The sequence below is a fragment of the Medicago sativa genome, chromosome 4 (genome assembly GCF_051527215.1).
Source record: "Medicago sativa cultivar Bolivia chromosome 4, Bolivia_mono, whole genome shotgun sequence".
Lineage (NCBI taxonomy): Eukaryota > Viridiplantae > Streptophyta > Magnoliopsida > Fabales > Fabaceae > Medicago > Medicago sativa.
The window spans coordinates 18,854,566-18,882,408 of record NC_140752.1 but is presented as its reverse complement, the minus strand read 5'-3'; the positions used below and the strand labels follow the sequence as shown (position 1 = coordinate 18,882,408).

Sequence of the window (27,843 nt, the reverse complement as noted above, 5' to 3'; positions counted from 1 at the left end):
GGGTTCGACATCAAAAAATCTGCAATCTACTAAGTGCCCTAAATGTCAACCTTAAAAAGGCTCTGACGGGTTGAAAATCCTAAATAATATGGTTGAAAATCCTAAATAAAGGTTGAAATCCCTAAATAATATGGTTGAAAATCCTAAATAAAGGTTGAAATCCCTAAATAATATGGTTGAAAATCCTAAATAAAGGTTGAAAATCCTAAATAAAGGTTGAAATCCCTAAATAATATGGTTGAAAATCCTAAATAAAGGTTGATATCCCTAAATAATAATGGTTGAAATTCCTAAATATGCAGACTTCCCACGACGAAAGAATCAACAAGGCTGAAATTCCTAAATAATAATGGTTGAAATTCCTAAATATGCTAGACTTCCCACGATGGAAGGATAACAAGGTTGAAATTCCTAAATATACAAGCCTTCCCACGACGGAAGAATCGACAAGGTTGAAATTCCTAAACAAGTGAAGAGTCCCCAAGGGGGAGCACCTCGATTCAACAAGTTATGAAGACTTCCCAAAATAAACGACTATCTGTTTTTGGGCAAGAATTGAAACAAAAATAAACAAGAAGCTAAAGTACTTGGGGACCTCTCCCATATGAGAGACATCGCCCAAAAAAAGAAAGAAAAAAGACTCGACAATTTCGCTAAAAAGCAAGAAAGCGCCAATCTGTGATTAAATATGATCTGAGTGTAAATTAACCACTTTGCTCTTATGAACCTCTTGTTTGGGGTTTATGAATCTTTAGAAAAATATAAAGGGGCGACCAAACCAGACAAAGCTCGCCATAATATTCCTAAATGATAGACGTCGCCCGCCCCTCTGTTTCTAAAGCAAAAACCACTTCGCCTTGTCCCAAGACTCGTGCTTGGGGGGCTGTGGACCGTTAATGTACAATTAAGAGCTCAAACGCCCTCCAAAAGGGCCAAAAACGGCCTTAGGCAAGACCCCTTAAGGGTGCCACCTCTAAAGGCTTCTAGAAACATCTAGAACACTCTAAAAGCATCCTATGCGACCGACCTTATTGATTCATCACTTCGCCTTGTTCCAAGACTCGTGCTTGGGGAGCTGTGAACCGTCATAATATTCCTAAAGGGCTTAGACGCCCTCCAGAAAGGCTGCCAAGGCCCAGGCGCGTCCTCCTAAGGATGCCGCCCTCCTTAGCTTCCAGAAGCTTCCAGAAACCGCCCAAAATACATAAATACCCCCGTTGCTTGGGAGCCAAGCAACCGAAACCCAAGCCCATAACAGGCTATAAATACTACTCTTGAGATCATTCCAAAGGCATCCAATAATCAGTCTAAACCCTAGAATCCTAGAATCCTTTACCGTACTTTTTTGCAAGTACATATTTTAACTTGTTTTTAAACACCAAAGACAAGGTAAATTCACATTTCTTTGATCTAGTGATTTTTTATTCGATTGTTTTATGGGTGTTGAACATGTTTGGCTTATATAATCAGAACCACATTGTTAATGGTTTCAAAGTATAAAATCTGAACATGTTCAGGATGTGCTGAAAACTGTTTTTTAATATAATTTTTCATATTTTTTTTTGTTGATTTGTATATGTGATTTTGATTGTTTCAGATATGGACCACCAAGCAGACCAAATTCGACGTGACAGACCTAGGCGAGAGTGGTTACAACAAATTGAAGAGGAAGGCAGAGTTAGAGAGGTAGGGGCAGCGACTGCAATGGAGATGGCGCAAGACCGTCTTAGATGCATGAACCCGAGCCCCGGTCCCATGTTGAGGAGGAGGTTTTGGAGCTTGCTCAGGCTGAGGAGGAGGAGGAGGAAAAAGCTGAGTTGTTTGAGGTAAAAAGCCGAATGATTTGTTCGATGTTTTTTAATTATTTTTGAAAAAGTTTTAAAATAAAAGCCAAATGGCAAAAGAAAAGATTTGTTTTAGTGTTTTTTTAGTTTTTTTTTAAGAAAATGGTTTAAATATACTTAAATGCATTAAAATATTTATTAAAGAAAATTAAATAAAAAAAATCTCTTGATGAGAATCAAAGTTCTTTTTAGAAAAAAAATGGTTCCTTTTTTGGTTTTTTTTATTTTTTTTTTGTGGTCGAAAATTAAAATAACAATGAATAAACAAGCGAGAATTACGCAGTGACACCGGGTCAAAGCGAATCCTTTTCCCTTGGATTAGAAAGAAAAAAAAAACGTAAGCTAAGCATAATTTTTTTTTGGTATTTTTGACATATAAGAACAAAATAAATAATAAAAGGATCGATAGGTTATCGATAGAATTGAGAGAAATATATAGGGAAAATAGAGGGAAAACATTGGAACCAAGCATAAAAACAGAGATATTAGAGGAAAAACAGAGGAACCAAGAAATAAAACAGAGGAAACACGACAAAAAACAGAGAAAACAGAGGGAAAATGACAAAAAACAGAGGAAACAGAGCAAAATCGAACCAGAGTGAAGTCGAAGCACGGTTGAGGTGTTGCGGCACGTAAGATCGTGCGATCCTGCGTGCTGGGACTCGTTCCTGACTACCTTGCTCTTTTCAGCCTCCAAATTTGACAACACCTCTCTCTATATCTCTCTCCTTTTCATTTCTTCATCATTTCCATTTCTTTTCCAAAAATTAAATAAAAAAATTTCTTCCTTCTATTGAACCTGTTGCAGAGAGTTGTGAATTGTGATCATTCATGGGACAACAATCATTGATCTATAGCTTTGTGGCTCGTGGCACAGTGATTCTTGCGGAGTACACCGACTTCACAGGAAACTTCACAACCATAGCTTTACAGTATCTTCAAAAACTCCCTGCTTCTAACAACAGGTTTACTTACAACTGTGATGGACATACCTTCAACTTCCTCGTCGATAATGGACTCAGTAATCATCTTTTTTCATTTTATTTTCGCTTGTTTTGTTCTTTTTATATGTTTTTCCCTTGAATAATATTTTGTTCAACCGACAATGTCGATATTATTAAACTGAACATTTTTACTAGGGTTCGAACTTAGGACATCCCAGTTTTATGTGATGTTTGTTAGTTCGTCTTAAGACAAAACAAGAAACAAGGTACATAAGTGCTTGAAAATTATCTAAAAAGCTAACATAATTAACGTAGGCTCCCAAAAATAGAAGTTTAAGAATCTTCTTGTTGCAACGATGTTGGTTTTACAAAAACAGAAAGAAAAAAAAAACATATTTACAAGTCACAAAACTCAATTTATATTTGTTTTTTGTTCTTCTTATTTTTGTCAATTTGACATTAATCATGCTACTATTTTAATTGTGATGATGAAATGGACCGTCCACTTCTATTATTGGATATGGTGGCATTTATCGTGATTGTATTTTGAGCAATGTATAAGGTCAATGGTTCAACCTTGGCTAATAGATGGAACAATAACTAGTTGGTGTTATTATATATTTAATTAATGTTTAATGGTTGTGTTATTTTTAAAATGAATCAAGTGTCAACAGTTGGCTAAGGACAACTTATTTTAGAATTCTAAAACATGTTTACAAGTCACAAAACATATTTTGTCAATCTAACATTGATCATGTTACTATTTTGATTGTGATGATGAAGTGGACCGTCCACTTCTATTGTTGGATGGTGGCCTTAACCGTGATGGTATTTTGAGCAATGGATGGGTCAATGGTCCAAACTTGCCTAATAGGCGGAACAATAACTAGTTGGTGTTATTATAATTTTAATTAATGTTTAATGGTTGTGTTATTTTTTTTAAATGAATCAAGTGTCCACAGTTGGATAAGGACAGCTTGTTTAAGAATTTTTAAAATAAAATGTGATTTTAGGATAAAATAATAAAATAATCCAATGATGCTTTGGAGATTTTGTGTGATTTTTTTTTTCTTTTTTCTGAATTTGAACCCCATACCTTATATATATTATGCATTGTCCCTAATAACTAAGCTAAGGTCTCGAGGACAAGTTAATATGTCTCTGATATAATGATGAAAATTGTTTTTTAACCTCAATTGATATAATCAGATCATCTCTTTTTTAGAAGTTACTAATAATTTATATTTTCATTTAAATCAAATGTTACATTTTTTTTTTAAATTCTAATTATTTCCATAAGTTCAAGAACACTAATAAAAAGTTCTAAAAAGTGAAATTTTGTTTGTTAAAATAAAAAAATGTGCAGTGATCAGCCTTTCTTAAATTGCATATGGTGCTATAATTTTAGAACTTACCCTCTTATCTTAAAATTTATGATTTTAATTTGTTCATCTACATATATTTTTTTGGCTCATTAGATCATCTATATTGTGTTCCTTTTTTCTGTTGAACTTGTTTCATGATTAGTGGATTTTTGCAGCTTACTGTGTTGTGGCAGTGGAGTCTGTTGGTAGACAAATTCCAATAGCTTTTCTTGAACGTATTAAGGATGATTTTAATAAAAGATATGGTGGAGGAAGAGCTACAACAGCAACTGCTAAAAGTCTTAACAAAGAATTTGGGTACTTAATTATGTTTATTATCTTGTTTTGCAACATATATTTACATGTTGATTACTCTATAATACTTATGATATATATGCTTTAGACCAAAGTTGAAGGAGCAGATGCAATATTGTGTGGAACATCCGGAGGAAGTTAGCAAACTTGCTAAAGTGAAAGCTCAAGTTTCTGAAGTCAAAGGAGTTATGATGGAAAATATCGACAAGGTATTGCATTAATTGCTATATATATTGATACACACTTGTCCAACAAAATAGCACCTACATTTTAGATTGAAGAACCGAATTGGTATCTACATGTTATTGATATATCATTGTTGTCAAAATCCCGACATAAATCTTAAAATCCAGAATTTTACGACTTTTTTCATCTTGAACGATTCAAATTCATAGCAGTATAAAAAAACAGGCAAAATCTTAGTAAAACTGCATAAAAATCGTACAAAATCGTGAAAATCCATGCAAAATCGTAGGATTTTGAAGGATTCTGTCCATTTTTATGATACAAGTCAATTTTAACTCGGTTCATCAATTGATCTGGTTTGTACCTGTGATCCGGTTCTATAAATACATAAAAGACAAAAAAAATTTAATTCTTTCACACCACAAGGTCTCTGCACAAGAGATTGACGAAGGCGAACATGTTGATATGATGGAACATAATCCAGATAATTGATGATTTCTTTGTGATTTGCATCGAGGCTTTGCTTTAAGTATTTTGTTAAGCATATAGTCTTTTGCCTTGAAACTTAATGGTCGCTTACTCACTTATGATTAAGTATTTCGTCAGACATGTAGGATTTTCCTTTAAGTATTTTGTCTCAGTTGTTTAACATTATGACTACTAAAGAATATCTGGCATCTAGGCTTGAGTATTTTGTGGACTTAAAACTTTAAACCATTTATGATTATATGAAATTTATAACATCTATTTAGAATTATTTTTATTTTGATAGAATCCATCAATTTTGCTTGCGATTTTACGATTTTCGATTTTGCTATCCTATATCGATTCTACAAAAATAGTTGAGTAAAATCCTTCGATTTTGATTGCGATTTTACGTTTCTCGATTTTGTTATTTCCTTCCGACCTGAAGCTAAATCCCGATTTTGAAAACCTACTGTCCGGTGTCCGTGTATGTTTTGGTGCTTTGCTTCATAGCTATCCAATTGTCTCTAGAATTTCATTTAATATCATGTGGCAAGTCATAATATTATTATGTGTTATTTGCAGGTTATTGACAGGAGAGAGAAGATTGAGGTTTTGGTGGATAAAACTGAGAACCTTCGCTCTCAGGTTAGATGCTTAGTTTTATTATGTTTTCAGTCACAAATGAGCCAAACCAACAGTTTTATTTATGTAAATTGAAATAGGAGATGAGTATGGACAGAAATTGTATTTAGATATATATTGCATGCATATAATAGTTAGTTATGGAGTTGAACTCGAATGACGTCCTTGTTTGGTTCAAGTGTGAGTGGTTAGTTTATATTGACTATGAATATAGTCATGTTATATATAAGACATGTGATTCATATCCCAATGTTTTAAAGTTTTGGATGGAGTTATGGTGTCTAAATCTCTTGGTCGTCCTGAATCATCGGGTTAGTCCCAAATTCTCACATCTAATTTTCTTGTTGATGCCTTAGGGTTCACTGGTTCAAGCGTAGATTCTTTTGTTTATGACTGATTCTTTTCTTTTTTTGATAAAAAATACTTTGTTGTTAGATCAGATGCAACCAAATCCAATAATTCCAGTTAAATAAAATCTTGAAACTCTAGCACTATCGGGTTGATTTGTTACCAGTTATTTATTATCTAGGCTAAAACTTTGCATGATGCTAATTAATTTGTCCATTAATTATGAATATTGTATGAGGATTGTGAATTATTGGAATTCAATTGAAATGGTATGGCTTTACAAGCACAAGATTTCAGGCAGCAGGGAACCCAATTGAGGAGAAAGATGTGGTATCAAAACATGAAGATCAAGCTCATAGTTCTTGCTATCATAATTGCATTGATTCTCATTATTGTTCTTTCTGTGTGCCATGGCTTCAGTTGTTAACTATTCTCATTTTTTCTAGAATTGTCACTACATGTATTGGATTGTTTTGTAATATAATAGTCTCATACAATGAACTTTATGATTTGTTTATTAGACATTCAATGGCTTCATGTAAAAAAAGTTAGGAAGGGAAGTGAATAAGGTGTGGTAGGATGCATAATGTTTTTCATTTTTATTGTTCATACTTTATAAACTGTATTATTTTGTTGTAAATCGGTACTGTATAATGCATGGATGGAGTGATTGTTGGTGTTTTGGCACCTAGTGTTTTTAACTCAAACAAGCTGAAGAGATAAAATTGAAAATCTAATCAAAAGTAATTAAGTGAAATAAGTTTTTCGTTTCTAAAGATATAGTAAATTTTGATTTTATTCCTTAAAAAAATAAAATGGGATGTTTTCATCTTATCAAAAAAAATTATTTGGTTTTTAATCCCTAATGATCAATTTATGTTCATATTAATGACCATTTTTATGTTCAATATTTGATCAAGTTATATCCATCTATTATATGCAATCCTAAAGTCCATATTATGTTCAAGAAATGTCTAGACCATATCAATATCGAAATTATGTCCATTAAGTACCAAAAATGAAACAAATTTTTTTGGGAGGATGAAAGCATTCTGTTTGATTTGATTCATATGACATTAATAAAAAATGGGGTAATAGTCATTTTAGTCCCTGAATATGTAATGATTAGTCAGTTTAGTCCTTCATTGTATCAAAATTTCAAAATAGTCCCTGATTGTGCATTCTGTTAGTCAAAATAGTCCTGACACTAAAATAACCTCTCAATGTTCACAATAACTTTTTTAATATAGGGACTAAAATGACAATAAACATGTACATATAAGGACTAATATGACAATAAGTAAGTATATTTGAGGACTAATCTAATAATATTAATGAAATATTTTAACATTAAGGACTATTTTGACTAACAAAATGCACAATCAGAGACTACTTTGAAGTTTTGATACTTTGAAGGACTATTTTGACTACTCATTACAATTTCAGGGATCAAAGTGACTATTACCCCAATAAAAAATGGTTCAACCAAAATGAATGAAACGAAGAGTCAAAAGAATGATAGCCATCATATGGTATGATTTGGTTTGAATCCATTGGGTTAGGATGGGTACTTTGGTCCTAGGACTAGGAGGTAGCAAGCAACCTACTAAATTAGTCGAAACAGGTGGGTATATATATGCCATATGTTATAAGGTAGTAGATGATGATGAAAGTGAGAAAAACACAAGAAGGGGGGTTGAATTGTGTTTTGGAAAATTCTTCGTTTCTCCTAAAACTGAACACACTTGATCAGAAGCTAAGTGAGACAGCTTCTGAAGTGATAATCAGAATCTAAATGCAGCGGAATAAAACAGAGAGAGAGAAGAAGAACGACACAAAGCAATTATACTGGTTCCTTCCACAATCCGGAAGTAGTCCAGTCCCCCTTGCACTTCCAAGGAGATTTCATTAAGAGTAATATCTGATTACAATTGCTCAAGCACACAAGCAAGAGACTTCCTTTGCTCAAGCACACAAGCAAGAGACTTCCTTTGCTCAAGAACACAATCAAGAGACGTCCTTGCTCAAGCACAACTGCAAGAGACTTCTAACTAAACAAAATTACACAGAAAATTGTTTAAGGTTGAACACTTGATATACAATCAAAGGTGCTCACAATACAAATCAGATACATACTCAATGACTTAAGAATTTCTAAGATATGACTTTGAGACACAGAAATTCTAAGTGAATGCAAAACAATTTCAGCAGAGGTTTGACACTTGTAAAAATGTTGTGAGTCTTTCGTTCAGCGTTCTTACATTGCCAATTCTCTAAGTCTTCACTCTGTTTTATCTTGGTTTTCGGGTGTCAAACATTGATTACGTTTGAACCTTTTTAACCGGTGATATCTCATTTTTTCTTGGGAAGGGAAAAAATAAGCAAAACCCTTGAGAATCGAGGTCCGGGAGTTGTTTTCGCTACGGGAAGGTGTTAGGCACCCATAACGACTATAGTATCCTATAGGAACCGTCTTTAATTTCTACGAGCGCGCTTTATTTTTAAATGCTATTTTAAAAAGTGATATTAAGCCTAAGAGTTCTCTAAGTGAAGAATTGGAGGGAGAAGAATGTTTTTGGATTTTTATTTTATTTTGAATTGAAGGAATTTTGATTCCTTGCCTACGTACCCTTTTAAGGGATCAAATCCACCGTAGTTCTCTTCCAAAAAATATTTTTGTTTTTGTTGATTGATTTTAAGTTTGAAAATTGAAATTTGAAGAATGGAGATTGAGAGGCCTCGAGGGCATAAGATTGGAAAAATGTGAGGTGGGATTAGTTATTTTACAAAATGAAAGTCAAAGTATGGTTAAAATTCATTAAAGTTTGATTAAGAAAATAAACGGAAAATCAATGGGATTTTGACCCCAAGGTTTATTGTGAAAATGATTTTGAGTGATGTTGTTTAAGTTTTTTGGAAAATTGATTTTTCTAAGTGTAAATCCTGAGCATTCATCTAAACATACAATCCTAAACATACATCTAAACATGCATATCCTAGCCATATACCTAAAGTGATGTGTGTGCATGTGTCGGTGCTTGTGTCGGTGTACATTATTAGAGTCCATTGTCCTTATTACATCATACCCTAGATACATGCTATGGTCTTGCAAGGAATTAAAAATATAAAAGAAATTACAAAACTCCTAGGTCTTTACATACTAAGTTTTGGTAAAGCTTAAAAATGCAAGGAATAAAGTGAAGAAGGGGATGAAGTATGGGATGCTTTATGAATTATGAAACATGAAATGAAATGGTTAGTGGCATAAGGAATAATAGGAATTGAAGATTATAAGCAAAAGAAATACTACAAAAAACTTGGGAAAAGTTAATGAAATTTTTAACCTAAAAGTAGCTAAATTCACCCAAAATTTACCACAATATCAAGACAAGTATATGACTTATAATCCTCACATCATGACAATTTCCTAAAGGTTTTATCACAATTAATGATATGAGAGTTATAAGAACACATTTAAGTCCAAATCCATGATATATCTAGGCATATTTGGCATTTAATTTTTCCACATAACTTGCAACACAAGAAATTGACAAATCACATTCACAAACAGTAGAAAAGAGATACAAATCAGAGGCAAGCACATCACAAAACTACATAACAAGTACATGTATCATTTTAACAAAATATCACATCAAAACCTTAGCAAAAATTCTCAAGAAAAACAAACTAATCACATGTAATATCATGCACATTTTTATCAATTTTTATTATGCAAAACATTCAAAAAAAAAACACCAAGAAATATACTAAAACACATAGGAAATTTTTAGGAATTTTAATAGAATTTTTAATGAGACAGGGGTACAAACAGCAGGATACAGTGGTGTAGTTAGCAAGAAAAACAAAGGAAAAATGAAAAAAGGTCCAGGCCCAAAGAGGAAACGGATCCTGGACTATCCAAACGTATCAGGGACGTTGGATTGATCCAGGATCCTAAAAACCCTAGATCCAAGGGTTGAGGGCGCGTGGCACATCATAGGCCAAAGAAAGAACACAAAAACATTAGATCTGCACCGTACACACAAATAAGAACCAGATCAAACGGTCGAGGGTAAAGAAGAGACTGGTTTGGAGGTGAACCAAACTGGTTCAGACGAACCGGTTTGGTTCACTTTTCTATAAAAGCAGGAAGACCGGTCCAAATTCATTCTAAACCTAATCTTCTCTCTCTAGGGTTCTCGTCTTCTCTCATCCTCTCCGCCTCTCATTCTCTCGTTCTCTTACCTTCACATGCTTTCACTCGTTCTCTTTTCACAATAAACATGGATTCAAACCACATATCACAACTAAACCACAAATCAACGTAGATCGGACAAAACATTTTGGATCTTGATACTTTTCGAAGAAAAATCATTCGAAATGCTTCGATTTTGTTATTTTTTGAAGGAAACCGTTTGAAACGTTTCGATCTAAGCATTTTTCAATGGAATCAGTTCGAAATGTTTCGATCTTGATGCTTTTTGACGAAAGTTGTTTGAAACGCTTCGATCTGGATATTTTTTGAAGAAAACCGTTTGAAATGTTTCGATCCAGATGTTTTTTCGAAGAAAGATGTTCGAATCATTTTAAACTTGATATTTTTTGAAGAAATCAATTCGAAACGTTTCAAACCACACTGATTCTTTACGATTTACATTGATTCTAACGTGAAAGTGCTCGTAAACAAAAGAGTACGAGATTATAAGAGAGAAAGATGAGTTTGACGATTTACCTGCTAGAATTTGGAGGTTCGAACAAAAGAAAGGTGAGAAGATGATCTGATATCTTCTTCTTGCCTCTGGTGAACTTTCTGGATTCGAACTTCGAAAATAAATCGAAGCTCTCTTTGTCTTCTCACTCTTTGTACTCTCTGGTTCTTCTCAAGAAAATCCTTCGTGATCGCACTTGTGCTTGAATTGCGAAGGTACGAATTCAATGATGAAGATTCTTGATGAATCTCTGAGAATTCGTATCAATTCGAATTGATTTCGCACAATAATTGCTGAATTAAGCTTTGTGTTGATGAAACTAATATGAATTTGATGAATTTGAAGTTCTGGAAACGGTTAGGGTTTCAGTTTCATGTGTTCTTGATAAAGTTCATAAGAATTTTGGCTTTTTGATTCGTTTTTCTGGAAAAGGGAAATGAAATTGTGTTTGTGGTGATTTGTGATGAGTTGTTGCATTCTGAATGGAATGGTAATGATTGGGGCCTTTTATATAGCTGACATGTGTCCTGATGCTCCAATAGAATGTTGACATGTGGACTGGACTTGAGATATTCGGCCTTGCTGGGTTTCTTGTTTTAAGGACCTCTTTGCAATTTTCCAGAACTTAAGGGACTAACCTGCAAAAAATGCTAAGGACCATTCTGCAAAATTGTTAAGACTCTAGGACTGAAATGTAATTGACCAAAAAGAATTAAAACAAGAAGTTTGACCTAAAATATTCGAATCAAAAAAGGACCTAAAAGAAAATAAAATGACACAAGGGACTAAAATGCAATTTTTGGAAACTTTAGGACTAAAATGAAAAAATTAATAAAATTGAATTAAAAAATTTAATTTGAAATAAACGTAAAGTGAAACCAATAAAAAACAAAAAATGGACTAAAACGAACCAACTACTTAAATGAGGTACTTTAAAGTAACCTCTCTCTGCCGAAATTTCGTGTGAAATGACCAAAATGCCCCTGGGGACTAAAACAACTCAAAATGACTCAGACGCAATTTTTAAAATGATTTTTAACAGAGAATTGAAGCAAGAGTTTATACAAGCAAATCAAAAGACTCAGAGACAATTTTTAGAAATTAAACAGGGTTTTAACACATGAAAAGACTAAAATGCCCCTAGGGGCTAAACTGACTCAAAATGACTTCAAATACAATCTTTGAAATGGATTTTGACATAGAATTGAAATGAAGACTTATTCAAACTATTTGAAAAGACTCAAACAATTTTTAAAAGGTTGAAAGAAATTTTAACATAGGAAATGACTAAAATGCCCTTTTATGTGAATTTTGCAAATGACATTGAAATAAGATGCAGAGAAAGATGTAATTGATCAGAGACATATCAAATGACTTGAAATGCAAGAAAAGAAGAATTGAGTTAGTATTTTTAGGTCCAAAATTAGGGTATAACAGCTGCCCCTATTTAAGTTTCTTTGTCCGGAGAGTCAAGAGACGAAGTCTTTGATTTGACGGGACGAAGATACTTAAATATTAACATTTGCACTGTTTTTGGACATAAAAATACGTTCTCAGATTTTCAAAAACATGAATGTCATGCAACATTTTGATTATGAATGCAAGACAAACAACTGGAGTCTATGGAGCATGTCACAACACTGGGGATTTAAGTAGACATTGACAGGGTAGACAAACCAGGGGATAGAAAATAGGGTACAAGTTGTTCTTTGGATCGAACTAGCCACTTGACCAAGGAATACAAAACAAGAGATAGGTACAAGCTGTTCTTAGGATCGAACTTGGCACTTGATCGGAAACACAGACATATAGGCAGATACAAGCTGTTCTTTGGATCGAACTTGACGCTTGATTGAAGATACAAACAGATAGACGGGTACAAACTGTTCTTTGGATCGAACTGGCTGTTTGGCTGGAGATATAGACAAAAGGGTAGATACAAACTGTTCTTTGGATCGAACTTGCCGCTGGATCATCACCACATCATGTAGGTAGGTGCAAACTGTTCTTTGGATCGAACTCGTCGTTTGACTGATAACCAAGCATAAGTTGGGTACAAACTGTTCTTCGGATCGAACTTGTCGTTTGTCCGGAAGTATAGGTATATAAGCAGGTACAAGTTGTTCTTTGGATCGAACTAGCCACTTCACCGATAACAAGATACAAATTGGAAGTTTGATTTGGAAAGATACAAATTGAGAGTAAGTTGATACTGACTTGATTTGGAGAATGACATGACCATTTTGTTGGCCCAGAAGCAAATTGAGAGTGAATCAACATTGACAAAGACATTGAATTGAAAGTTTGAGATTGAAAGAGAGATTGAAAATTGAGATTAATCAGAGACATAGACATAGACATTGAATTGAGAGTTGAAATTGAATTGAATTGGAGATTGGAATTGAGTCGAATTGGAGATTGAAATTGAGTCGAATTGGAGATTAAAATTGAATTGAATTGGAAATTGAAATTGAATTGAGTTAAATTGACATTGAAATTGGATTGAAGGTTGAAATTGAATTGAATTTGACAGTTGAAATTGAAATTTTGATTGGATTGAAATTGGATTGAAATTGGAAGTGAGTTGAATTCTGAAAGTGAAGATTGAGTTGAGTTGGAAATTGAATGTTGAGTTAAATTGAAAGTGGAGATTGAACTGAATTGAAAGTGGAAACTGATTTCGATTGAAAGTTGAAATCGGAAATGCAGCATGTATGTATGGTATAACAAGATTATCAAATGTATGAGCACCTAAAATGCATGATTATGCATGTATGAATGCTTGAAATGCATGATTGGTTCGTAGTGTGACAGAGAAATTTCACAGAGATAGACAAAACATTGGAAGATTGGGCACGTAGTGGCTCGTGCTGCGACATATTCACATAGGAAAACCTCTTTGGAGAGATCGTCGTTGAGAGACGTATCAAAACCACGGCTGAGGGCAATATAAACTTGTGGAGGAGGGACCCTTGGAAGATTCTTGAATACAAGTCGTCGTTGTTAGGCGTGTCAGTGCTGGGTAAACACTGGATGTTCGCATCTGTGGTCAATGCTTTTTATTTCATTTTTATTCTTTCATTTTTTCATTTTTTAATCCCATTTTTGCCTGAACCGCCTTTTCGGGTTTTCGATTCACCGGGGAATAAATTCTTTTCATTGCCCCATTTTTGCCTGAATTGCCTTCATAGGTTGTCAATCAGCGGGGTGCTCATTTTTGCCTAGGCCGCCCTTTCGGGTTTTCGACTTAGCGAGCCTTTCATTTTTACTTTTTCAATTTTTCATTCTGTTTTTTCATTCTTGCCATTGACCACAGATCATCCTGAGGAGTAACCTGCTTGTAACACGTATTGAAATGGACATTGACATTCATTTATTCATGCATGTTTCATTGAAATGTACCCTATTGCTCAGGTTTGTTTTCAAAATAGACGGAAAAGATTTTTCAATTTTCAAAGATGTTTGTTTCAGACATTGACATTATCAAATAGAAAGGAAGTGTTTTGTATATAGCATTGAAAGTAGAAAGAAAAATAGAGTTTCAAACAATAACACAGGCTCAAATTGATGTAGAAGAGTGAAAGTCAGCCAAAGGCATGACTTCACGGATTTACAAAGCTTGGAAAATGGTAATTTTATTGGTTGGTGATACATTGAACACGATGACCACTACATTTCATAGAAATTTTGAATTCACAAGTATAGAAGCTTCTGATGAAGACGATCATTGACAGTTGCAGATGCTCCAAGGGGTGATGGTGGTTTGCCAGATATAGTTACTTGTCTTTTATTGTCAACCTCATTTTTGCATGAACCGCCCTTTCGGGTTTTCGGCTCATCGAGGCGCTCATTTTTGCCTGAGTTGCGTACAATCTCAGCGAGCTTTTTCATATTCATTTTTTTTGTCCCTAACTTTTGCCTGGATCGCCCTTTCGGGTTTTCGATCCACCGGGAAGCGCATTTTTGCCTAGGCCGCCCTTTCGGGTTTTTGACCTACCACGCTGTTCTTTTCTTTTTAGACAAAGTATTTCTTGACTATATCGGCATTAACAGGATTTGGGAGTTCAACACCATCCATGTGTGTAAGAATCAAAGCACCACCAGAGAAAGCCTTCTTGACAACATAAGGGCCTTCATAGTTAGGTGTCCACTTGCCCCTTGGGTCGGGTTGCTGACTTATCCTTCTTTTCAATACAAGTTCGCCTTCCTTGAATTCTCGAGGTCGGACTTTCTTGTCAAAAGCATTCTTCATTCGCACTTGGTACAACTGTCCACGAGCCATAGCATCCATATGTTTCTCTTCAATCAGATTCAGCTGGTCATACCGACTTTGACACCATTCAGCCTCAGTTAATTTTGCTTCCATGATCACTCGAAGAGATGGAATCTCCACTTCCAGGGGGAGAACTGCTTCCATACCATATACAAGAGAAAAAGGAGTTGCCCCGGTTGAATTGCGCACTGTAGTACGGTAACCATGCAAGGCAAACGGTAGCATCTCGTGCCAGTCTTTGTAAGTAGTGACCATCTTCTGAACAATCTTCTTGATGTTCTTGTTAGCGGCCTCAACTGCACCATTCATCTGAGGTCTATAAGGAGAAGAGTTGTGATGTTCAATTTTGTATTCTACACATAAAGCTTGCATCATGCTGTTGTTCAAATTGGAACCATTGTCAGTGATGATCTTGTTGGGAACACCATATCGACAGATGATGTTATTCTTGATAAACTTTACTACCACTGGCTTGGTCACATTGGCATAGGAAGCATCTTCAACCCACTTGGTGAAATAATCAATTGCCACTAGAATGAAACGATGTCCGTTGGAAGCCTTTGGTTCAATTCTTCCGATCATGTCAATACCCCACATAGAGAAAGGCCATGGGGAAGAGATAACATTGAGGGCATGTGGAGGCACATGAATCTTGTCAGCATAAACTTGACATTTGTGGCATCTCTTGGCATGTTTGTGGCAGTCACGCTCCATAGTTATCCAGTAATAGCCGGCTCTTAATAGTTTTCTTGACATGGTGTGGCCCGAAGCATGGGTCCCAAAAGTACCGTCGTGTACATCATGCATCAATTTCTCAGTTAAGGACTATTTTGAGGACTAATCTAATAATATTAATGAAATATATTTTGAGGACTATTTTGCCTCAGTTAATATGACAATAAGTAAGTATATTTGAGGACTAATCTAATAATATTAATGAAATATTTTAACATTAAGGACTATTTTAACTAACAAAATGCACAATCAGAGTCTACTTTGAAGTTTTGATACTTTGAAGGACTATTTTGACTACTCATTACAATTTCAGGGATCAAAGTGACTATTACCCCAATAAAAAATGGTTCAACCAAAATGAATGAAACGAAGAGTCAAAAGAATGATAGCCATCATATGGTATGATTTGGTTTGAATCCATTGGGTTAGGATGGGTACTTTGGTCCTAGGACTAGGTGGTAGCAAGCAACCTACTAAATTAGTCGAAACAGGTGGGTATATATATGCCATATGTTATAAGGTAGTAGATGATGATGAAAGTGAGAAAAACACAAGAAGGGGGGTTGAATTGTGTTTTGGAAAATTCTTCGTTTCTCCTAAAACTGAACACACTTGATCAGAAGCTAAGTGAGACAGCTTCTGAAGTGATAATCAGAATCTAAATGCAGCGGAATAAAACAGAGAGAGAGAAGAAGAACGACACAAAGCAATTATACTGGTTCCTTCCACAATCCGGAAGTAGTCCAGTCCCCCTTGCACTTCCAAGGAGATTTCACTAAGAGTAATATCTGATTACAATTGCTCAAGCACACAAGCAAGAGACTTCCTTTGCTCAAGCACACAAGCTAGAGACTTCCTTTGCTCAAGAACACAATCAAGAGACTTCCTGCTCAAGCACAACTGCAAGAGACTTCCTAACTAAACAAAATTACACAGAAAATTGTTTAAGGTTGAACACTTGATATACAATCAGAGGTGCTCACAATACAAATCAGATACAGACTCAATGGACTTAAGAATTTCTAAGATATGACTTTGAGACACAGAAATTCTAAGTGAATGCAGAACAATTTCAGCAGAGGTTTGGCACTTGTAAAAATGTTGTGAGTCTTTCGTTCAGCATTACCAAATCTCTAGGTCTTCACTCCTTTATATAGAGGTGTGAAAGAGACGTTGTGAAATTGCCAGCATACCAAAGAGTCGTTGTTGAAGCTTGATCTTTCACCAATGATCTTTTGCCTGATTTGGTTGTTGTCCTATGAAGAACCAATTTGAAATCCATTCCTTATCCAAAGGAACATATATGCAGGCGAAACCGTATTCTGGAGCTGTTTTCTTGTCTTGTAGCGTGGACACAAAACAGAGTAGTGGAGAACGTGGTTGTACAATTCGTACAAAGTACAATGTCAACGCTTTCGTCCAAATTGCAAGCACATGCCTTCAAACACCTTTGAAATGACCGTTGCAATGTTCCACTAATTTTCTGCTGTGTTTTCGAATCCAATAGACAGCTTTTGCAATGTAGATTCTTCAATCTTTGAATCTTCTGCAAATCCAGTTGATCTTCAGCTTCTGGTGAAATGACTTCTGATGAGGCAGCTTCTGATGATGCAGCTTCTGATGAAGCAGCTTTTGCAGCTTCTGATGGTGCAGCTTCTTCAGCTTCTGATGGTGCAGCTTCTGATGATACAACTTCTGATAATGTGGCTTCTAGACCTCTTGTCTTCAGGAGCACTATTCTTCAGGAGCGCTTTTACTATCTTCAGGAGCAGCTTGACTTCAAGAGCGCTTTTACTTTCAGGAGCGTATTGCCTTCAGAATCATCTAAGCTTCATTTTCTTTTGCTCTTTATTTGCTCATTCAGAACCAATTAATGATGTAACTTTTTTAACTGTGGTCCTGTACACTTGAACAAATATTAGCTAGTCCAATTTACAATTTTTAATACCTTGTTATCATCAAAACTCTTTAAGGTTCATTGTTAAACACATTTTGTTCCAACAATCTCCCCCTTTTTGATGATGACAAACAATAGTATTTAAAATTGATCAATTGTTGTTAATCTAATTAACAAGTTGACCTTGGGGTTCTGAGGTTTGTAAGCTCAGAGTCTGATGTTTGTAAGCTCTAACTCCCCCTAAGTCTGATAGTCTTTAAGGTGAGGTTTGTAAGCTCCCCCTATGTTCTATCCAGGTTAATTAAATTCATTTTTCGCACAATAATATCAGAGCTTAAAAAAAATTGAAAGAATTGACTTATAGATAAGAAGAATGGTTCAATTAATTTTTATTTGAAATTTGATACTCCCCCTTTTTTTGATACACCAATAAAAAAGGATAGAAATTTTCAAAATTTTCAAATATTAATTAATGGGGCTCAGAGCCTTTAAATACTGTCACATATACTCCCCCTTTTGTCATTAGCAAAAAGACTAAAGCAAAAAGAAGAGATGAGAAAAACATAAGATTAAAGGTTCAGAGCATAATTCAAATAAATTTAAAGCATTTTAACCATCTTCAAAGATTAAATAAACAGTCATAGCAAGCATTATTATCAAAGCAAATAATAACACACAAGGTATAAACAATTAATGATATTCAAAAGCAAGAAGAATTCAGAAGCATATAATATCAGAAGCGAAAGACTAAGTCAGAAGCAGAAATGAACAAAGAATATCAAAAGCCTAAAAAAAAAAAACAGAAAAATAAGCTAAAAGTGTGCAACTATGGGTTTGACTTATTTCTCTAAAATCTTCTTCAGAAGCTCTTGAACATCAGCATACTTCTTGTCCATATCTTTTCTGTAGTTGTCTTCTCTGATCTTGGCTTCTTGCATATCAGCTTCCAATTTTGATATCTTCAGCTTCTGTTCTAGTAGCTCTGTTTCAAGGTTTTCATTTTCTTCTTTGAGCACCTTGTTCTCCTGAGCTAGAGCCAGGTTAGGTGCATCAATATTCTCTAGGATCTCAGAAGGAATAATCAGATGCAGCTCCTTAGGCAGGAATTCATCAGGTTCTCTGCCTCTGATACTGAGTGGATTCTTCACCCAAGTACCAAGAACTTCAACATCTCCAGTATTCTCTTCTATTCCATTCAACCAATCTTCCAGCTTCTGCTTGGCTTGCTCTTGAGCCTCAATGCAGGAATCATGCAAAGCTGAAATCAGGTTGACGACCCTTTCTTTTATCCTCTTCCATTGCTTCTGATAGCTTATTGTATGACCCAAGTCATTTCTTCCTGCTATCAGTTTGAGAGCTTCAGAAGCAATATCTTCCCACACATCTTTGAGTACTTGAGAATCCAGGAAAATGGTGGGAGGTGAAGGTTGTTTAGAGGGTTTTGGAGGGGCCAAGTGTATAACGGGTAGGTTTAATGATGATTGATCATTTGTAGTTAAGGATTGGCTAGTTGATGGTTGGTCAGAGTGGGGTCAACTACCATATCAGAGGCATGATCATTTTGATCATCCTCAGAGTCTGTGTCCATATCACATACACCAGTATGATGGGTGATCTTGATAACTTGTACTGGTGAAGGAGTTATGGAAGCAGGGGTTGGCTCAGGAACAATGTGTTCAGGAGCAGCAGTTTCAGGTTCAGGTTCAGGAGTGGGTTTAGTAACTGGTTGTTCAGGAACAGTATGTTCAGGAACGGTCTTTTGAGGAGAGACTTGTTCAGGAACAGATGGTTCAGGAGTGATTGGGGGTGATGAAGTTGTAGGGGGTGAAGAGGCTTTTTCTGGTGAAGGTGTTTGTTGTGGGGGGTCTTCTGAAACAACTTTATCAGAAGCAGCTGCTTCTGGAGTTGTCTCAGAGGCTTTCTCTGAGGTTGTGTTAAAACCAAATTGGGGTAGTTCACCTAGATAATGACTTTCTAGGTGATCTAAAAGAGAAGTGTCTTCAGAAGGAATAGAGGATGTGGTACAAGATGTGTGAGAAACTTGAGGTACCTTAGATAACATTGCAGAGTTATCTACTACTTCTGAAGTTCCAAGATTCTGAACTTGCTCTACATTTTCAGCAACAACTTCATCCACTATTAGCGTCCTTCCTCCTTCCTCTTCCCTTTCAAGTTCTTTCAAAGCTTTCACTTCTTGCCTATTTGCTAAAAATTCATCAGAAAGTTCCTTAGCCATTCTCTTCATGGCTGGAGTCATTTCAACCATGGAACTTTTCTTGTCAACAGGAGCCTTCTTCCTTTTCAGCTTTGGCTCAGCCTCTTCTTCTTCTATTTCTTCCCAAGCTTCTTCCAACCTTTCTTTATGACAAACGGTTTCAGCTTTCCCTCTCTTTCTCTTAGCAACCTTCTGTTGCTTGCCCTTATCAGTAGTTGCTTCTGATGCAGTAGCACTCTTAACCTTCTTCACTTTAGCAGGAACAGCTCCCTCCTGAGTGCTTGCATCTTCTTCCAAGACATATTCAGCTACTGATTTAGCCAAGATTTTAGAATTACTTTCCTCAAAGATTGAAGGAAAGTTCCTGATAATCTCAGTTTCTTCTGTGGTCATCTCCAACCACTTTTCATTCTCAGGAGCTTTCTTGATAAACTTCATAGAGAATAAGCTCCTACTACTAATAGTCCTTTCAGCAGTAGACACTTCAAAGCATTTATCAGAAGCACTCCTTGTATTTCTCAAGAAGTCCAGCACTCTTCCTTGATGAAATATCTTAGACAATAATCTTCCATAAGGTACTTGTTTTCTTCCTTTAATAGTGCCTTCATTTATAGCCCAGCAGAGATGATCCATTACATATCTTGGGAAGTTTATCTTTTCCAGATTGGTCATGAAGTAAATTGCTAGCTTCTGTTGGTTGTTGGGTTGATCAGACCCACCTGCTCTTTGAAAGAAGCAGTCGTTACTGAATTTCACCAACATTCTGTTGTGAATCTCCATTTCAGAAGGCTTAGCATCTTTGTTACCACCCAGAAGAGTGTTGTAGTAGCTTTGCAGCAGGACATCATCCTTCTTAACTATTTCTTGAAACCTTCCTTCTGCATTCATTCTACAAGCTTTAGCTATAACGCCCTCAGTGATGGTTATAGGAATGCCCATCACTTCAAACCTTATTTCTAAGCTATCAAATGATGTAGGATTCATATCCATGGTCATTTTCCCTTTCTTTGACCCAACTTGTTTGCTTACAACTTTTGCAGGCTTTTCATTATACACTTCAGCTTTTAACCAAAAGTCCTTGACTAAGTTCACATATGTTGGCCCATTTAGCATCTTGAAATACTCAGAAAGCTTCTGAGTTTCTATCAATCCTTCCATGTTCACTTTGTACTTCTTAAGTGAAGCGAAGTTCACCGGTGATTCTACTTGAACTGTTAAAGATTTCCATGGAATATCCATAGTCTTCTCTTTGTAGACGGACCCAGATTCTGGTGCGCTTTGCATGTTTGAGGTAGATTCAGAAACTTTTGAGCTTGATGATGCCATTTGATGATGATTGAAGAAGATTTAGAGAATTTAGGGTTCTAAGGTTTTTGCGCTTACTTCGCAAGAGGTTTGAGAGCAAAATGTGTTTGTTGTGAGTGAGTAGTGTGTGAATGGACAAAGTGTTAAAAGTAAAACGATTGCAATTCAAAAGAGACAAACAAACATAACATTAATGACAAAATTGGGGGCGCGTGAAAAGTACTTTCAAAGTTATTAAATCATCATTGCCCTTTTAGTTATACACCAACACATACAGGCCACGTAAGAAGTTCACAGAGTAACTACCAAGTTAGTGGGCCAGAAGTTACTTTTAAAAAGTAACTCCTAACGTTTCCACTAATTCAACTATTTGAAAGCAATAAATCCAGCTTCTGGACTTCAGATGCTGACGTCATCATCAGAAGCAAGTTTTCCTCAGAACCTCAATAAAGAGCTTCTGATGAACTACTGCTTCTGAACTAACTTCAGAACATAAAATCCTATTCAGTAGCAAGCAAACATCTAATCAGACACGTAGTGCATGTTCAAATTTTTCTTTATAAAATCAAATCTTTCAACAGTTAAAGGCTTAGTAAATATATCAGCCCATTGATTTTCAGTATCAATGAATTGTATATCTAAAATTCCTTTTTGAACATAATCTCTGATAAAATGGTGTTTGATCTCAATGTGCTTAGCTCTTGAATGCAAAATTGGATTTTTAGACAAACAAATAGCAGCAGTATTATCACAATAAATGGGAATACTGTTAGCAGTTATCTGATAATCTTCCAACTGATGTTTCATCCAAAGTAGTTGTGTACAACAACTTGCAGCTGAAATGTATTCTGCTTCTGCTGTAGACATAGAAATAGTTGTTTGTCTTTTGCTAGCCCAGGATATAAGATTATCAACCAGAAATTGACAATTGCCACTGGTTGACTTTCTTTCAATCATATCACCAGCATAATCAGCATCACAGAATCCAATTAGCTTATAATCTAAGGATTTCCTATAAAGGAGTCCAAGATTAGTTGTTCCTTTCAAATACCTGAAGATTCTCTTGACAGCAGTCATATGAGATTCTCTAGGATCTGATTGGAATCTTGCACACAAGCATACACTGAATAAAATATCTGGCCTAGATGCAGTAAGGTATAACAAAGAACCAATCATACCTCTATACAGCTTCTGATCTACTTTAGCTCCTTCATCTTCTTTGCTTAAGGTGCACGTAGGGTGCATTGGAGTGTTCATCACTTTACAATCTTCAAGTTTGAACTTCTTCAGAAGCTCCTTTGTGTACTTTGATTGATGAACATAGACTCCTTCTTTGCATTGATTGATTTGAATGCCAAGGAAGAACTTCAGCTCTCCCATCATGCTCATTTCAAATTCATCCTGCATTAACTCAGAAAATTCCTTGCAAAGAGATGCATTAGTAGAACCAAATATTATATCATCAACATATATTTGCACAACAAGAATATCTTTCCCAAGGGTCCTTCTGAAGAGTGTAGTATCAACCTGTCCTCTTTTAAAATCATTCTTGATTAAGAAATTACTTAGTCTATCATACCAAGCTCTGGGAGCTTGTTTCAAGCCATATAGTGATTTCTTCAGTTTAAAAACATGGTCAGAATATTTAATATCCTCAAATCCAGGAGGTTGCTTGACATACACTTCTTCTTCTATGACGCCATTTAGAAATGCACTCTTGACATCCATTTGATATAATGTTATGCCATGATTAACTGCATAGGAAAGAAGTAACCTGATTGCTTCCAATCTTGCAACTGGAGCAAACGTTTCAGTGTAATCAATGCCTTCTTGTTGACTATACCCTTGTGCAACAAGCCTGGCTTTGTTTCTTGTTACTTCACCTTGCTCATTCAGCTTGTTTCTGAATACCCATTTTCTTCCAATAATGTTCTTGTGCTGAGGTTTGGGTACCAGATCCCACACATCATTTCTTTGAAATTGATTCAACTCTTCTTGCATAGCTAGGATCCATCCATCATCTGAAAGTGTTTCATTAACTGTTGTAGGTTCAATCATTGAGATTAGTCCAATCATTGACTCTTCTTGTCTGAAATGTGATCTTGTTCTTCAAGGACTATCTTTGTTTCCAATGATTAGCTCCTCAGGATGTGAAGACTTGTGCTTGAATGTGTTTCTGGGAGGCTCTGCTTGATGTGAGCCATCTTGTGCTTCATCAGAAGCAGCTTCATCTTGCGCTTCTGATGTGGGTTCAGCTTCTGGACTATCTTCAGACTCAGCTATCTGATCAGGTTCTGGAGTAACTTCAGGAACCTGTATCTCTGCAAAACTTTCACCTTGCTTTGAAGTTTTATCTTCAAGCTCTTTGTCATCAAATCTAACGTGCATAGATTCTTCAACACAGAGTGTTTCTGAATTATACACTCTGTATGCCTTTGACCTTTCAGAGTAACCTAAGAAGATTCCTCTTTGGGCCTTGGCATCAAATTTCTTTAGGTAGAGCTTGTTGTTCAGAATGTAACATGTACATCCAAATTGATGAAAGTAAGAGATATTGGGTTTTCTTCCTTTAAAGAGTTCATATGCTGTTTTCTCCAAAATAGGTCTGATATAGATCCTGTTTTGAACATAGCATGCTGTATTCACTGCTTCTGCCCAAAAATGTTTTGGTAAATTGTTTTCATGAATCATGGTTCTGGTCATTTCTTGTAAAGTTCTATTCTTTCTCTCTACAACCCCATTTTGTTGTGGTGTTCTAGGAGAAGAGAATTCATGGAAAATTCCATGTTTTTCACAAAAAGCTTCAAATGGCTCATTTTCAAATTCTCCACCATGATTACTTCTGACTTTCAAAATTTTTGATTCTTTTTCAGATTGAATTTGAGTGCAGAAGCTACTGAATACATCACACGCAACATCTTTACTCTTTATGAATTTCACCCAAGTCCATCTGCTGTAATCATCAACAATGACTAATCCATATTTACTTCCATATAAGGATGCAGTACTCACTGGTCCAAATAAATCAATATGGAGTAATTTTAAAGGTCTTGAGGTTGAAACGATGTCTTTGGTTTTAAAAGATGATTTCACAATTTTCCCTCTCTAACATACACCACAGAGTGCATCTGAATGATAGTCAATGTCTGGTAGCCCTTTCACAAGTTGTAACTTACTAAGCTTAGAGATTAACCTCCAGTTAGCATGTCCCAACCTTCTGTGCCACATCCTTTTCTTATCATTCACTGATAGTAGGCAAATCACCTTCTGATCAGCCAGTTCAGAAAAATTTATTTTATAGACATTGTCAACTCTCTTTCCCTTGAACACAATGGATTTGTCTTCCTTGTTGATTACTGTACAGTTGGGTTTTTCAAAAAGCACATCATAACCATTATCACAAAATTGACTAATGCTCAAAAGGTTATGTTCAAGACCATCTACCAACCATACATTATTAATTGAGGTAGAGGAATTACCAATAGTTCCTGTACCTATGATCTTGCCTGTCTGGTTTCCTCCAAACTTCACATTTCCTCCCTCTTTCATTGTTAGGCTGAGGAACATGGACTTGTCTCCTGTCATGTGTCTTGAGCAACCGCTGTCTAGGTACCATGATCTTTGCTTTGGCACTGCTCTTAGACATACCTGCATCATTGACATTTTTAGATTTAGGTACCCATTGTCCTATGGGTCCTGGAAGGTTAGTACTTAAGGCTTTACTCTTCACTTCTTGTACCTTGTGCTGTGAGTTGGGTTGCTTCTGATTAACCATCACCTTAGGTTTTGGTACTTCAGAAGCAGTAACTGTCTTCTTCTGAAATTTAGACTTCAGAACCCCAGATTTTGGTTTCACCAGACTCTGAGGAATAGGTTCTGATCTTTTCAGGATCCTAACCTTTGAAATCTTGGAATCAGATTTGATCATAGCCTTTGACTTAGAGTTCTTTTGCTTTGAAGTAATCTTAGCATTGGAACTAGAAGCTTCAGGTTCTGATTGAACAACAGTTTCCAACTCAGCCCCTTCTAGTACAAAGAAGGTTTTCAGACCTTCCTTGATGCATTCACAATAAGATTTTAGATTGGTTTTCTCAAGTTTCACTTCTGGAAAACCAATTCCTCTGCCATTGTTCTTGTAAATGCTATAAATCATAGAAGCTACTCTGCTTCTGTCAATGCCAGATATAATAAAATCTTCAAGAGCAATTTCATGGTTACTTAAAGGTTTTTCATTACACTTTTCTTGTAGCTTCTGACATAAGAACCTGAGCTGATCTTCATATGTTTTACACATGAAGTCAAAGCCCCTAAGTCCTTGTTCAGAAGCTTTCAGATCCAATAGAGTTGATTTTTACTGTTGTACCAAATCAGCATATTTTTCTTTTAAATCCTTCAACTCATTGGTTCTTACTTCAAAATGTGTAAGAAGTTCTTTAAGTGACCCAACAAGTTCATCTCTGGGAATTTTGGAATATACCTCGTTTTCATCTTCTGAGTCTGAATCTGATCCAGCTTCTGAAGTTGCTGTTGCTACCAACCCAACAGCTACCTTTGCATCTTCATCAGCTTCCTCTTTATCAGATCCAGATTCACTACCAAATCATCCCAGGTTGCCATTAAACTCTGCTTAATCTGCTTCTTGAATTTGCTTGGTTTGAAAGTAGACCTCTTTGACTTGTCCTTTGACTTTTCTCTTTGAAGATCAGGGCATTCAGCAATGAAGTGCCCCGGCTTCTTACAGTTGAAGCATTCCTTCTGATCTTCTTTCCTTGAGCTTCTGGAGTTACCCCTTCTGGCGAGAAACTTTTTGTTCTTCTTGGCCAGATATTGAAGTCTGTTTGAGAGCATGGCCATTTCAGCAGCATCTGGTTCAGAATCTGAACTTGACTGTTCTTCCTCTTCAGATTCAACCACTTTGAGAGCTTTTGATGACTTGCCTTTGGATGGAAGAGCTATTGATTTACTCTTCTTAGTAGACTCATGTTCATTAAGACTTAACTCATGAACTTTGAGAGAACTAACAAGATCTTCGACACTTAAAGTGTTTAAATCTTTAGCTTCCTCAATGGCAGTCACCTTTGGTCTCCATCTGGCAGGTAAGCTTCTGAGTATCTTGCTTACATGATCAGAAGCAACATAGCTCTTCTTTAGAATCTGTAGCCCAAAAACTAAGGTTTGAAACCTTGAGTACATCTCCTCAATAGTTTCATCATCCTTCATCTTGAATAACTCATACTGATGTACAAGCAGGAGAGCCTTTGCTTCTTTGACCTTCTTGCTCCCTTCATAATTTGAACAGAGAGAAGCAAACATAGCTTTAGCAGTGGATTTGTCACTCATCTTCATGTATTCTGCTTTGGGTATGGCAGTGACAAGGGCTCCTCTGATAATATGATGCTTCTTGTAGAGTTTCCTCAGTTCTGGTGTATGTTTCTTTCTATCCACATCAGCTCCTTCTTCATCAAGGACTAAATCACCAACACCATCTTCCAGAATATCCCATAATTCTTCATCTAGGCTCATGATGTAACTGTAAAAGTTGGTCTTCCACCAAGAGAATTCTTCAGCATCTCCATTGAATTTTGGAATCTTTCCAACACTGGATTTCTTACTATCACTATAATCATGTGAGACATTTTTATAGCTAGTATCACCAGAACCAGTAGGAGGAGGAGTAGACATGTTTTTCTCAGATCATTGACTGTTGCACTGTTAAGTGTTTCACAACAGACCAAGGCTCTAGATACCAATTGAAGGTGAGAAAAACACAAGAAGGGGGGTTGAATTGTGTTTTGAAAAATTCTTCGTTTCTCCTAAAAATTGAACACACTAATCAGAAGCTAAGTGAGACAGCTTCTGAAGTGATGATCAGAATCTAAATGCAGCGGAATAAAACAGAGAGAGAGAAGAAGAACGACACAAAGCAATTATACTGGTTCCTTCCACAATCCGGAAGTAGTCCAGTCCCCCTTGCACTTCCAAGGAGATTTCACTAAGAGTAATATCTGATTACAATTGCTCAAGCACACAAGCAAGAGACTTCCTTTGCTCAAGCACACAAGCTAGAGACTTCCTTTGCTCAAGAACACAATCAAGAGACTTCCTGCTCAAGCACAACTGCAAGAGACTTCCTAACTAAACAAAATTACACAGAAAATTGTTTAAGGTTGAACACTTGATATACAATCAGAGGTGCTCACAATACAAATCAGATACAGACTCAATGGACTTAAGAATTTCTAAGATATGACTTTGAGACACAGAAATTCTAAGTGAATGCAGAACAATTTCAGCAGAGGTTTGGCACTTGTAAAAATGTTGCGAGTCTTTCGTTCAGCATTACCAAATCTCTAGGTCTTCACTCCTTTATATAGAGGTGTGAAAGAGACGTTGTGAAATTGCCAGCATACCAAGGAGTCGTTGTTGAAGCTTGATCTTTCACCAATGATCTTTTGCCTGATTTGGTTGTTGTCCTATGAAGAACCAATTTGAAATCCATTCCTTATCCAAAGGAACATATATGCAGGCGAAACCGTATTCTGGAGCTGTTTTCTTGTCTTGTAGCGTGGACACAAAACAGAGTAGTGGAGAACGTGGT

At 36.0% G+C, this 27,843-nt stretch overlaps 1 protein-coding gene across 2 annotated transcripts in view; it reads left to right on the top strand.

Annotated features, from left to right (window-relative positions):
* Nucleotides 1-2,522: 2,522 nt before the first annotated feature.
* LOC146926950 (vesicle-associated membrane protein 722-like) overlaps nucleotides 2,523-27,843 on the top strand; it is a 49,896-nt gene continuing 24,575 nt past the window's right edge. The window contains exons 1-5 of one of the 2 annotated variants that reach the window (XM_085700378.1): nucleotides 2,523-2,865; nucleotides 4,329-4,470; nucleotides 4,556-4,676; nucleotides 5,704-5,767; nucleotides 6,396-6,742. In XM_085700378.1, coding sequence (XP_085556504.1) covers nucleotides 2,676-2,865; nucleotides 4,329-4,470; nucleotides 4,556-4,676; nucleotides 5,704-5,767; nucleotides 6,396-6,538 — 660 coding nt within the window. In that variant the 5' untranslated portion in view covers nucleotides 2,523-2,675 and the 3' untranslated portion in view covers nucleotides 6,539-6,742. Of the gene's footprint in view, nucleotides 2,866-4,328; nucleotides 4,471-4,555; nucleotides 4,677-5,703; nucleotides 5,768-6,395; nucleotides 6,743-27,843 lie in introns of those variants that run through there. The other variant, XM_085700379.1, reaches the window with a different exon arrangement.